This window comes from Epargyreus clarus, unplaced genomic scaffold (assembly GCF_041222505.1).
Source record: "Epargyreus clarus isolate Ecla_fem2 unplaced genomic scaffold, WU_Ecla_fem_2.2 ptg000023l, whole genome shotgun sequence".
Lineage (NCBI taxonomy): Eukaryota > Metazoa > Arthropoda > Insecta > Lepidoptera > Hesperiidae > Epargyreus > Epargyreus clarus.
Genome location: NW_027332230.1, coordinates 12560381 through 12574036, shown reverse-complemented (window position 1 = coordinate 12574036; position 13656 = coordinate 12560381). Strand labels below are relative to the sequence as shown.

Sequence of the window (13656 nt, the reverse complement as noted above, 5' to 3'; positions counted from 1 at the left end):
TATTGTTATGTTTACTCAGTCTACTGAAGCAAACGGAACAGAATAATGGGTTGAGTGAACGTAACGTAAAATTATGGGATGTTTTGAAAACTCATGGTAAGGGTACTGTTTTCTGAATTTAGCATTTGAGTTAATATTACAGATATGTATTGTTCCAATTATGGGTGTTAGCTAACCTACTACTCTTTCTTTACTATGGTCATGTCATCTGTTACCCCCTATAATGTTATGAATGAGCGGTCGGCGGGGGGAGGGCACGAGCGCTCCGCATTCGCCGGCCGCACTCCGCCGCGAGCGTATGACTCGCTCTCTCACGAAACATTCCTCGCGCGCAGTGAAATTTCATTAATATAATCCAACGCGAAAACAAATGGGCGTCGATAGTGAAACTTAAACTTGTGGTGTAAGTGTCCGGAAAAGTTGAGTTGACAGTAGTTGTGGTGCAAGTTCACGTTCTTTCCCGAGTTTCGCTCGCGAAAGCATAAGCGACAGTTTGGTGTTGTTCTGAGGACGTCTCTCGAGGAAGTCGGAGGCCGTCGTAGCAACCCGGCCCCGACATGGAGAGTTACTTCGACATCTCCAACGATTTGAAAGATGTCTGGGAGGCGGACATCGACCCGGTGAGTCGACCTTGTTTGTACGCTTATCGTGTAAAGGTGAAATTTTATTGTTTTCATGAGTAATTCGGTTTGAAAGGGTAGGATCCGGTCGGCAGTGTCACAGATCACGTCGCCATCGATAAACGTTGATAAGGAATAATTGGCCACGGCGCGGCCGGACGGCCTTGTTTTGTAATCAAGGTACCTGCAATGCTAAAGAAAATAATCAATGGATTATTTAGTTAAGACACAAATTGAACTTTGCTAATTAATGTTGAACCATTGGCGGTGTATGATCTAACGATAATCTATTCCGAGGACGATCTCTTATCAATCAACGATTGTTTATCGGTATAATCGCATGTATTACGTAGGTACATACATTTCAGGTCATTGCTAACTTTCACATGTCCTATAAAAAGATAACGAGAATTTATATCCAAATGTAAAAAGAACGTTTCTTATAAGATAACAAATTATTTATAACTTAATCACAAAAGCAATCACAAATATTAACTTTTACCTTTTTGAAATTTTTTAGATAGAATTATTTTAAGGAATTCGTATTTAATAAAAAGTTGCTACAGTTATATCCTGTTATTCCCCATATGGTCTTTGACTACTACCCACACTATCCAGATAGGTAATCAATTACCTTCCTACCTACCAAATAAAAAGGTGCCTTCAGATATTGTTGAGATATTTATACGAAAATACCCAAGTATAAAATTTAATCAGTTAGCATACAGGAAAATCATATACCTACTTAATGTATGAGATAAAAAAAATCGAATGTATTTAATTCTTTACAGTTTTATTTACCGTACATTGTAATTTATTGCGAAAGTATTTTATACCTTATTAAACTTTATATAACCTTATTAAATTAAAAACATAAGTATACAGAATAGGTAAATACTTTATGATAATAATACACATACTTTTTGTATAATTAATTAACCCTTTATTCATTTATAATAACAAGCCAATAAAAAGCTTTATCTACAAGTCTCATACATAAGTTATACATTGATGTAAAGTTATGAAAAGTTTGAGATACGGTGTATCCACTACAAAAAGTTAGACAATTCCAAAAAATTCGGGAGAGGTCGACAGGTCTCCCATCAACAGGCACCTGTAACTTGTTCTCTGCTATGCATGACGTCACGCTTGGCTGTTAATGGTCTACAACCGGACCATGTTGCGGAGGTCCCCTGTCCCGAGCGGTGCGTACTGGACACCGGGCCATGCAATTTGGTTGGCTTACGAGCGTACATTTCTTTGGTTTAAGCGTACGGTACACGATGGAGCGACGACCGGGTACGTTGAACTAAGCGACCGTTTTTATTAAGTATATTAACATGCTTCGAGCAGGGGTAAATATTTAATGGACACTATTATGAATAAAAATTACATATCATGTGGTGTTGTGAGTTATGTTGTTGTTGTTGTAAACTGTTTTGGTATTCACCATGTGTATTTAAAATACGAAGTACAAACACACGAGTAATAATTATTCAGTTTTTTGCTGACTATTTATCGTTGCGTGTTGATATCCGAACTCCTAATTACTCAATTTTAGGAAAAACACTATTCAGAATTGTTTGTTTATATTTAAACACAATAGGATAGGTGTTTCATAATATCCTAGGTACCTACTATTATATAATGGAATCCATCAAAAACTAAGTAATTTCAACAATAAGTAGATGTTTCCTGCTTCCAAAAAAGATCAGCGTTCATCCGGTGTCCGGTTTGTCATTGACAGTAGCGGTAAGGGTTGCCACTTAATATTTACCTTATTACTTCGAGCGTAAAATTTTGTACAAATTTGCCAAGGGCATTGTAATTTGTAATTTATTTATTTGTATGTTCCAAGGTAAATAAATGTAAAGATCATTTTATGTATTTTTATATATTATTCTGCTCCGAATTAAATAAACAAATCTGATATTATGTTTATTTAAATACGATATTTGTAAAATTACAAAAAATATGTAAGCCTAAAGTACCTTTTATTACTAGTTACATGTAGGTACGTTTTTAGTTTACAAAATTATGTATCAAAAAACTTACTTTATTATCAAACCAAAAAAACTTACTTTGACTTACCGAAATTGTTATAAAATAAGCAAACGTAATACCTATCTACTTATAACCTATTGTTTAGTTAGTACTTAGATAATAGCACAACTAACCCTTAAAGCAAATATACGAATGCTCAATAAGAAAATATCTGAATAATTAAGCTGAAAGCACTTCTCCTTAAGACGTGCAATTAAGACGTCAATACGATATACGATAGGCGATATCCGATAGCCATTTCCCCGTCGTTAGTGAGAGTGGCAACCCTGGCGATAACGGCAGATTGGATGTGATGACTAAGTAAGAGCACAGACGCGGCACTTGAAATATTTAGATAAAGTTAGATAGAAAAATGCCGACTGACTCACATATGAGAGACCGACCATCGTCTTCAGGAGTGGCACCACATTTATGATTGGCGTCAGTTACAACCTGTTCTATATAACGTTGGTTATGAATTTCCATTAGTTTAGGCAGTTATTACATCCCAAGTGAACGAAAGGCAGTGATAGCCTAGTGGTTAAGAAACTCGGCCTCTCGATCGAGGGGTCCGAGGTTCAAATCCCAGGCATGCACCTCTGATTTTTTAAAGTTATGTGCGTATTAGAAATTAATTATCACTTGTTAAACGGCGAAGAAAAACATCGTGAGGAAACCTGCATACCTGAGATTTATTAAAAAAAAGAATTCTCGAAGGTATGTGAAGTCTACCAATACGCACTTGGCTAGCGCGGTGGACTATGGCCTGATCCTTCTCACTCTGAGAGGAGACCCGTGCCCAGGACAGAAATGGATTGATGATGATGATGATGATGAAGTGAACGAAATGCTCGTTTGCGAATAAAATCTTATCTAAAAAAACTTAAACAATATCAATAAAATTATTAATCACATTATGTACCTAAAATATTATAAATTTCTCGTTACTTTAATTGAATGCTCATCAATTATAACCAAAATAGAAATTAATAAGAAACAGTTATGTATTAAAATAATTGAAGAGTATAATTTGTTTTGAAATGTTTATAATTAATTACCTGTGCTTATTAAGTGTACCTACCAAAATATGAAAAAAATATGACTCATTTTTTTCCTGCCAAAATCGCTAATCGTTGATAGTATTTTTTTGCACCTCGGCCAGAGATTTTTCTTTTAATTGTATTTCATCACTAGCTGACCCGACAAACTTTGTACTGCCTCAAAATCTATATATCAAAAAATTTTCATATAAAATATGTTACTCGTGGATAATGTAGCTTTCGAATGGTGAAAGAATTTTTAAAATCGGTCCAGTAGTTTTTGAGCCTATTTATTACAATCAAACAAACAAACAAAGTTTTCCTCTTTATAATATTAGTATCAACCTATTCACTGATAAAATGTTCCTACATAAATTAGCTTTAACACTTTTAACTTCTACTTCTGGGCACGGATTTCTCACCATAACCAAGGTTGAAGCATACTTCACCATGCTGCTCCGTAGTTTGGTGGAGGCATGGTTTAGTGGTCCTCTCGGCCTCCGAGAACATTTAGTCTGCTATTAAATGGTAACAACCAGGACCAACGGTTTAAAGAGCCCTTCAAAGCACGACTGCGCTTCCAAAGTTTGAAAGCACGCTTGAGATTTAGCTCCTAACGGTCACCCATCCATCTCCCGACCGCGCGAGACGTTGCTTAACTTTTTAAAACAGTTAAGACTCACCCAAGTCGATGTGCCGCGCGCCGTCATTATATTAATTGCTAACAATAAAAAATAACTTTCCGGTAGTGTTCTCAACAAACCTTGGTTGAGTAACCGTTAATTAGTTAATTGTGGATGAAATTATTATTAAAATCCTTGAAATTAGTTTAAATAGGTTTAAATATTCGTATTATAACCTACTGTATATTACTTGAGGTTAAAGTTTATATATTATTATTAAGTACGTTAATATATTATTACACTATACCTAATTTTAGTGAATTTCGTAATTAAGAAATAAGTAGATATGCGACCATTACAAATATGTTTTGTCTATATTTCAATATCGCGTTGTATTATTTGTGAATGAAGCGAAGACAATGGGTCATAGTAACTGCACGTAATTTCAATATATCCTGACGTGCTAATTAACTTATATATCTTATTGCATAATTATCGTAATTAAGGCTAAAACCAGCCAGCCAGCTTAATCAGCTAAATGAGCTCCAAACAGGACTAAAGATCTTAGTGAAGTGATACAAAATGACTTGCGGAAAAGAACTTCATTTTTAATTGACGCTCGTATGACAGGTGGCGGTGCACGTGTATTATTATTTTATTATTTATTATTTATGCACACACACAATATAGATACAAGAGGAAAAAAACATATAAAGAAATCGTATGTACAAAGGCACTGAACAAGGTATGTGAACATTAATACCAGTTATACTCGTATAATCTACGCCAAACTGCTAGTCCGCTCTGAAGTTGTTGCGAGCAGGTTTGGTCATAGAATTTGCTATGGCGACGCGATTCGTTTCTATATTCAGAGCGGACTAGTAGTTTTACGCGGACTATACTGTGAAGTATTTACTACAGATTTCTCTGCTCTTTTACTCTTTTACTCCCACTTGGCTCCTTCTGCCCACGCTTTCACGTTAAACCAATAACCATTTTCATTGACCTCCCACGTATATGACGGCGCATACAACAGAAAGGTCACGCTGGATCTCTGTTTTTAGATTATCGATTTTCATAAATTTTAGCGGTCTTCCTTAGTAAATGACTTAGCACTTAAAAATGATATATTCAAATCTGACCAATAAATCCAGTGATTAGGAAACAAAAAGCAAACCATTTTTTCAGCTTTTGCATTTCACTTTTTGATTTTTCAACTGAACCCAATGTCCCTCATAAAATAATTACCGCAACCGCATATTAATTCAGTTTTATATTATTTTATGAGACTGAAATTAACTCTTCAACTTTTCAACTTTTAACTATTTTAGTCACTAATGCATTTTACAGCGTAACAATAATTCATTCATGGCAATAATAATACAAGTTATTGTTATTATGACTGATACAAATCTTTACATAATACTATTTCCTATAATAACAACAAATGAAAATAAAATTACAATTGTAATACTTACATACGGCGTTTCAACTTAAATCGGTACTAATCAATGGCAGCAACGCATCAGTATTCGAGTTTTCTTTTTATAATATAGGAGTAGCAGACGAGCATGCAGTCCACCTGATGGTAAGTGGCCACTGCGGTCCGTAGACATCTGTAATCAACTTCAGATTACATATTCCTACCTGAGGTCGACCACAGATGCGCCGCTATCCCTGAGGACTAAGCTGGAACGCCTCGGAAAAAGTATGTCTCCACTGCAATACCATTCAAACCAGAATACAGCAGCGCTTAACACTGCTGTTATGAGGTAGAAATAGGTGTGTCCGTGGTGCCGCCGGAGTCGAATCACGAAGGGTTCTACCACCTTCAATAGATAAAATTCCTTTTCATAAAAATATTAAAGTAATGGGTGGCAATGACTAGTTAACAACATACGGGTTTACTCGTTTGCTAGTTTTTTGCGACTGTTGATTACTTTCCTAGTATTCGGTACTCCTCTATCTTCGCGGTATCGGTTTTTAGTGCAAAGTGATGGATTATGCGTTTATATTCGTGCGCGGTGTATATATATTCGTATTTGTTCGGTAAGTTATTCGGTAAATGATTCACCAAATGATTTAAATGAAGAATTACCTATAACTTAAAAAATAATTACTAACACATTTTCTTTTACGATACTGTCCTTTAAAGCAAAATGACCATATTTGAGACCACAGATTTTCTCACGTTCTCAGACCCCAGTGTATTATAAATATTATGTAACTCTAGATTTTATGTTTCTTGGAAGTTAATGGCCCATTTTGTTTTATTAGACTCCATCTATTCTCTTCTCAATATTCATTAAAATTCTAGTTTACGATCAAATATGTCATAAGATAGCAAACACGATGTGTAACTACTTTTCTTAGAAACTACCGGTTCCTCATTGCTAGCTTTTGAGCCAAGAGTTAATGAGTCGTATAGTTATGCCGCTCTATGTTAGTAATTTTTCAAATATGAATGAATAAAAATGAATTTAAAGTATGTATGAATTGAATGAGCGAATTGAAGGCATGAATGAGTTGATACATTGAATCCGTTTTATAATCAAAACTTTTTTTATTTTATTACTTTTTGGTACAGATGTAATGAGTTATGATTTAGATAACATACATTTATCTTTATCTTCATCGTTAAATTCACACTAACAGCTCATGAGTCATAATGACCTTAATCAAAGCTTTAATAGATAGCCTAATTAAATTTCACTTAATTAAGAAAATAATGAGTCATAACGTTATATTATAATCCTAAGTTGGCTTATGCAAATATGTATTATTTTAAAAAATATATAAAGATTTTTCTGTCACATATTGTAACCATAATAATGCCTTACAATATTATCATTGACTTAGGTAATATATAACGAAGTTTACTATAAAATAATTTAATGATTGATTATTTTAACCATATAATATGCAACCTAAACATAAACTTTTATACACAATACATCCCTTAAGTTTTGTCAGCTAACCTTAAATTAATTAGCTCGATTAAGTGAAGCTAAAGTTAAGTGATTAACATTTAAGTCGTGAAACTTTATTTTGAAGCTGTTAGTATTTTTATTTACTTCACAATGCCGTAAATAACAAACTGTTTATGTTGTTTTTTCATGTTACATGGACTTATACGCATAATAGCGGAGGCGATCGTGGAAACCTAATTTGTATTGTTTAATAGTGATTAAGTCATTAGTTCAAGTAATTATCGCAGGATGCAGTCTGAGGGTGAAAATGTATGATGCCAACGAACTGTTCAATACAAGCATTGGTGCTTGTTTTCATAACACTTCTATCTATTTAAACATAGCCTTATAAGTATGCTGTTGGTCATAAATCTCTAGAAAGAGGGCCTTTACCATAGGTTCGTTGGCTTATTGATGACCACAATAGATGAATAACTTTGCAAGAAGATGCCATACTATAGAAGATATATAAAGTCTTCTATAGTGTGGAATGTTTATGAACCGTTTAAACAGACATTACGTAGAACTTAATGATAGTACTTAGATTTTTAGGTGCAGTTGCAGTGGGATACAGTTTAAACCTAGAGAATTTTTATAAAAACAAAAAATTCGTCTGCTAAATAAAGCCTTTTTCAAAATTTTGACGAAACCAACTACACATTATATATTTGAAATCTATCTGTCAAGCGGTTTGACCTGCAGGGCGTGTCAAAGAATGAGACATACGTAGGTTCCGGAGACGAATAAAAAATAGAGATTGTCATATCTGTGTTGTGGTATTACTTTCGATAAATTTCTCATTTACTTAATCGCTGACCCGGCAAAAGTTGTGTTGTCATATAAATAAAAAAATGTTAAGGGTGAACAACCCTTGTCACTTAGGGGTATGAAAAACAGATAGCAGCCGATTCTCAGACCAACTGAATCTGCATATAAAATTTGGTGAAAATCGGTAGAGCTGTTTCGGAGGAGTACGGTAACTAACATTGTGACACGAGAATTTTATATATAAGATAATACCAGTCGCCAAAATTACGTCAATATTTATGTAATGATTACATAACGCAAATCGCAAGTATAGGTAGTATGTCCGTGAATTTATTAAAAAACGATTAGTAATTTAATTAATTTACATAATAAAAAGCAGGTGTCAGAACGAAACCTTGACTCAATTTCGCGTGGAAAAACTATTAACTCAACCTAGCTGCCCAGTGAAACAATAATGACTCCTTTCTTGGAACTTAATTTTCTTGATTAGTACGTTTTGTTCCTAACTTCTAGGTTAGTTATCGACTCGAATAATAATTACAGTTATAAATTAATAACGGTATGGTATTCGACTGTACCGCAGCACTGTTGTCCAGTTCTGCTCCGTAATATAAATAAAATAAATAATTTTCCATCTAAAATTCCATAACCCGGAGTTTGCTTGAGCTACAAGTACCTACATTTATTTGTACCCTCTAAAAGCAGTGTTTATAACAACAGTGTTAAACGCTGTTGTATTCTGTTATCCGCTGTAGTATTAATTATCCAATGTTGCTGCAACACTGAAGACCGCAACAAGTGGAGGCGCATCGCAAGGGCGGCATCTTCCAGAACTGATGCAACATCGTGAAACCACGACCACTCTGTCAAGAGTGAACGACTAAAGAGAATTGCAGACAAACGATGCATTCCAACGTAGTCCTTAGCGCATCGGTGGGAACGACCCTTCTGGCCGACCTCAGATATGACCAATCCTAATTCAGATTGATTTTGCAAAGTTAATGGGTGGCAGTGACATTAGATGGGCTGCAGTTTCTTTTCTATGACTATTTGAAAAGTAAAGGTTGTAACAACAACCAGTGAATCAAAGTAATTAAATTATCAATGTTACGGTAAGTTTAGTGTTAGTTATCGTATTTTACCTAGGTGTCGAGTATGTAACCGGCTTATGATAGAATTACAACATTATTACCCGAACTGTGTTACATGTTCTGTTTCGTTGATACTTCAACGTTACCACATAATTGGATTACTCAAATGTAGCAAACGCCTTATTATTTTTATTATTACTGGGATAAATCGAACTGCTAAACGATAACAGGGGTAGAATCCTTTGTGGATCGACTCTGGCGGCACCACCGTCACACCTATTTCTGCCTAACAACAGCAATGTTAAGCGCTGCTGTGTTCTGGTTTGTGGGTGTGGTAAGGAGTACATACTTTTCCGAGCCGTTCCAGCTTAGTCCTCAAAGGTAGCGGCGCATCAGTTGCCGATCTCAGGTAGGAAAATCTTATTCTATCTAGTGTTGACTACAGGTGGTCATGGGCAGCAGTAGCCACTTAACATCAGACGGACTGCAAGCCCGTCTGCTACTCCTATAACTGTCATCGTATAGGCTAGTAGTCAATATAGCACCTAAATGAGCATCCCTTTTGCGCATTTTTTTCTATTTTATTAATTTTAATCATAATATCACTATCTCCGACTTTAAATAAGCATTAGCATATTTTCTTATTATATTTTATTAATTTAAAAATGTTGATGATATTACGTGTTATATCATTATTAAAGACAAATAATAATGATTTAACATGTAGTGAGTCACGTTAAAGCATATGTATTTGTATGATACCAAAACTAGTATGTCTGATAATAACAGGTAAAACTATAAAGTTATTCACACTTTCAATATTGTTACTCTTTTATGAGTGGCTCAATATAATCTATAAACATCGATAATCCTATAGGTTTTTGTAGAGTGTAATCAATAATGGGTGTAGTTGTCCATTGGGCGAATACTTTGCATATAAGGAAAATCATCAGCTATATTGACATACATATTTTTTTCATGTTATTTAAATAAATTAAATTAAATTAAACATATTTGACATTTATATACATATTGACTAAAATAATTTGATATTATTACTGTATTGTGAACTTGACATTGCACACTATTTTGATAGTAGAAAGTAAGAATATATAAAATATTTGTCACCATTTACCATTACTACATTCTGGCAATAAATAATTTTCATTTCATTTTCATTTCATGAACTGCGTTGGTTCCTGGAATGTATAAGTTTTTGAAAACTGGTTGACCTGAAAAGAGATAAGTTCTCAGTAGTTGCAGGCAGGCAAGATGAAGGCATTGAATATAAGTATCGAAAAGGAAAATGTAGCCACTAGCGAACTTAGTGTTGCTAGGTTATCAAAATTACCTAAAAGACGGGAAATCTTAACTCGCAAAATTGATAATTTTTTAACATACTTACCTAAAAATTACGCCTATGTATGTAAAATATTAAAAAATAAGGGTGTATTTGTAATTATTAACATTTAAAAAAATATATTATTACCTGGATATTTTCAAAAAAAATAACTGGTGATTTTATGGCCATAGATAATAGAGCACTGCTGTCTGTGTCTATCACAGATAAGCTTGTTGGACTGTAACGAGTACCCGTCTGTTATTTCGGACGGAAAATAGCAGCGTTATTCCGAATAATTGCTATAAAACGTTGAATTTCAAACACTTCAGCCATCATAACACCCCTTGTAGAGGGTTAGCATTTACAGATACGGCCAAACATTGTACTAACACGGTTTTGTTAGTGCTGGAACAATGGGCACATTGCGTAAATATGTACCCGTTTGTTGCGTCACGTATCGAATGGTATCGCTTCAAAAACAAGATGTTGACACAAGTGCGCCGAGTGACATTGGTGCTTGCGAATGATCTATCAACTGTTATAAGGATATTTTATTTTAAATTAAATTAACTTGTGCCCTAGAATATTGAAATTTTTGGTTTGAGTAAGTTTAACAAACAAACAAACAAACGCTTTTTACACTCACAGCCCCACACTAGGATTCCCTGTGTCGTGAGTGCCATGGACACACACATAGACAAATACACAAACACCCAGACCCAGAAACAGAAATCTAAATTCATCATACAGATATCTGCATGGCCGGGGATTGAACCCGGGACCCTTCGTGCGTTAGATCGGTATGGTGATCGCTCCGCCACGCGGGCCGTCAAAAACAGTTTTTTCGACCATTAGTAAAAAAAATACGAAATAACATAGGTAAGTACTGTTACATTTCTATACTAATATTATTATATAAAGAGGAAAACTTTGTTTCTTTGTTTGATTGTAATGAATAGGCTTAAAAACTACTGGACCGATTTTAAAAATTCTCAATTTTTAAAATACCATTCGAAAGCTACATTATCTACGAGTAACATAGGGTATATTTTATATGAAATATATTTGATAAATAGATTTTGAGGCGGTACAAAATTTGCCGGGTCAGCTAGTCATTAATAAATAATCATAGACTTCAAATTTGTTCGCTTAGTTCATAATATAATTATGTACTTTGACAGATACATTTTACATTTTACACTTATATTTAACTATTCCCATTGGAGTGAAGTAAAATCTAAGTGTATGACTCCAGAACTCGAGAAGTTCTGAGAAGTCCTGAAAAGAGATATCTCGACCTAATAATGAGATTTAAATGGAGTTGCAGCCAAAGACTCCTCATAACTTATTTATGTATGTTAAGAATTACATAGTAGGTAATAAATAAATAATACCATGACATATAAATTAAACTTTACAGCGGTATATTTTGTTTATTACGTATCAAGGGAATATTGTTATATTTAAACAGGAAACCCGCGTGACTTTTACATCCATTCCGCCCTCTGTCACACGTTTAGTGTGATGATTTCCCTAGGTAACGCTATGGTGTACTCGTGTCTTAGGGTGCCGTCACACTGGTCGGCGATTGCGATGAAACGATAACATAGAATACATCGCTTAGAGGATGTAACTATACATACGTAGAATTTCCTCCTATTAGAAATCAGTTTGATAAAAGTTTGTGTTAACTTTAGGGATTAGATATTCCTACCTGAGGTCGGCCACAGATGCGCCGCTACCCCTGAGGACTAAGTTGGAACACCCTGGAAAGTATTTCTCCCTTACCACACCCATCAGACCAGAATACAGCAGCGTTTATCACTGTTATGAAATAGGTGTGGCGGTGGTGCGGCCGGAGTCGAACCGCAAAGGGTTCTACCACCTTGTTGGTGCTTTGACAGCTAACCATTGAAGCCGTTTCCTTATATACACCTAATTGCACATGATTTTTATGTATATATTTATATTATACTATAGGCACTCTAGCTTGCGATCCAGTTTCATGTTTTACTTTCAAAAATAAATAATTTACATGTTCTTTAAAATTCAAATATAATGTGCTACTAAATAGTATTTTATGCGATCTTTTTTAAGGTAGTAACATTAATTATTAGCGACGAATACATATTACTATGTAGATATCTGTGAATTAATGAAACACTATTAATTTATGTATTTAGTAATTATTATTTTTACTCAATTACAGTGTTATCATTCACCAAATATCCTCGAATAAAAATTCAATTCAATATTTTACTGTTACTTTTGTATACTACGTTTTTAAATACGGAGCTACTAACTTTAATTACTTTTAAACAAACAATTTAGGCAAATCTTGATTACTTTTATCTTCAAGCAAACTGGCGAACACCTAAAAATACAGTGCTATAAATTATTTGAGTATGTTTGCCAAATATCCTCAAATAAAAAGTCAAGTCAACATTTTATTGTTACATTTGCATATTACATTTTTAAATACAGAGTTAACATTAGTTTCCAACACCTTAGGTACATTTTGCAACTTAATCGGTCAGTGGACGAAACTATCACCATTTTTTCGTGTATCATTCATGCATTTATTTAAATTCATTTTATTATGTATCTGGAACGTTCGTCAACATTCTCACACGAGTTAACTGGCAGCTGGTTTCGTGTGAAAGGTGCGCCATGCAGTTACTATGTCGCTCATTTCACTTGTACAGTTTCGGTATCTGTTTCTACATGTGCATATAATTACGCTTTTTTATCTGTTATGTATTTTTACACTAAGTGTTAGGTATTGTTAAGTTTTGAATGTGTAAAGTGTTGACTTTTTTTTTATTGTTCCGTTTTGAACGTAAAACAGAATTGTAATTAAAACAAAGGTTTTTTTTAGGATTTTGTTTATATTGTTGTGTTTTTTGATAAACACGCATCATATGTAAGAATTATTATAACTTCAATTATATCTCACGCGAGCGAATCACGTGACCAAATTAGACTTAAGTAAATTAATTAAAAAGTCGTTAAAATATATCGTAGAAGCCGATCCAATAAATTTAATATGGATGATCTAAGTAACCAACATTAGGAACTATTTAATTTTTTATTTCTCTTGGCTATTTTTTTGGATAATTGTTTCTTTTCCATAGAAACATTTGCAGGCTCATAATGAAGC

At 34.1% G+C, this 13656-nt stretch overlaps 2 protein-coding genes across 2 annotated transcripts in view; both read left to right on the top strand.

Moving 5' to 3' along the window:
- Nucleotides 1-13656, top strand: part of LOC140752016 (para-nitrobenzyl esterase) — a 211306-nt gene that overhangs the window by 33149 nt on the left and 164501 nt on the right. The window lies entirely within an intron of this gene.
- The window catches only part of CrebA (Cyclic-AMP response element binding protein A), a 167649-nt gene continuing 154243 nt past the window's right edge, over nucleotides 251-13656 (top strand). The window contains exon 1 of the mRNA XM_073086135.1: nucleotides 251-620. Coding sequence (XP_072942236.1) covers nucleotides 558-620 — 63 coding nt within the window. The 5' untranslated portion in view covers nucleotides 251-557. The remainder of the gene's footprint in view (nucleotides 621-13656) is intronic.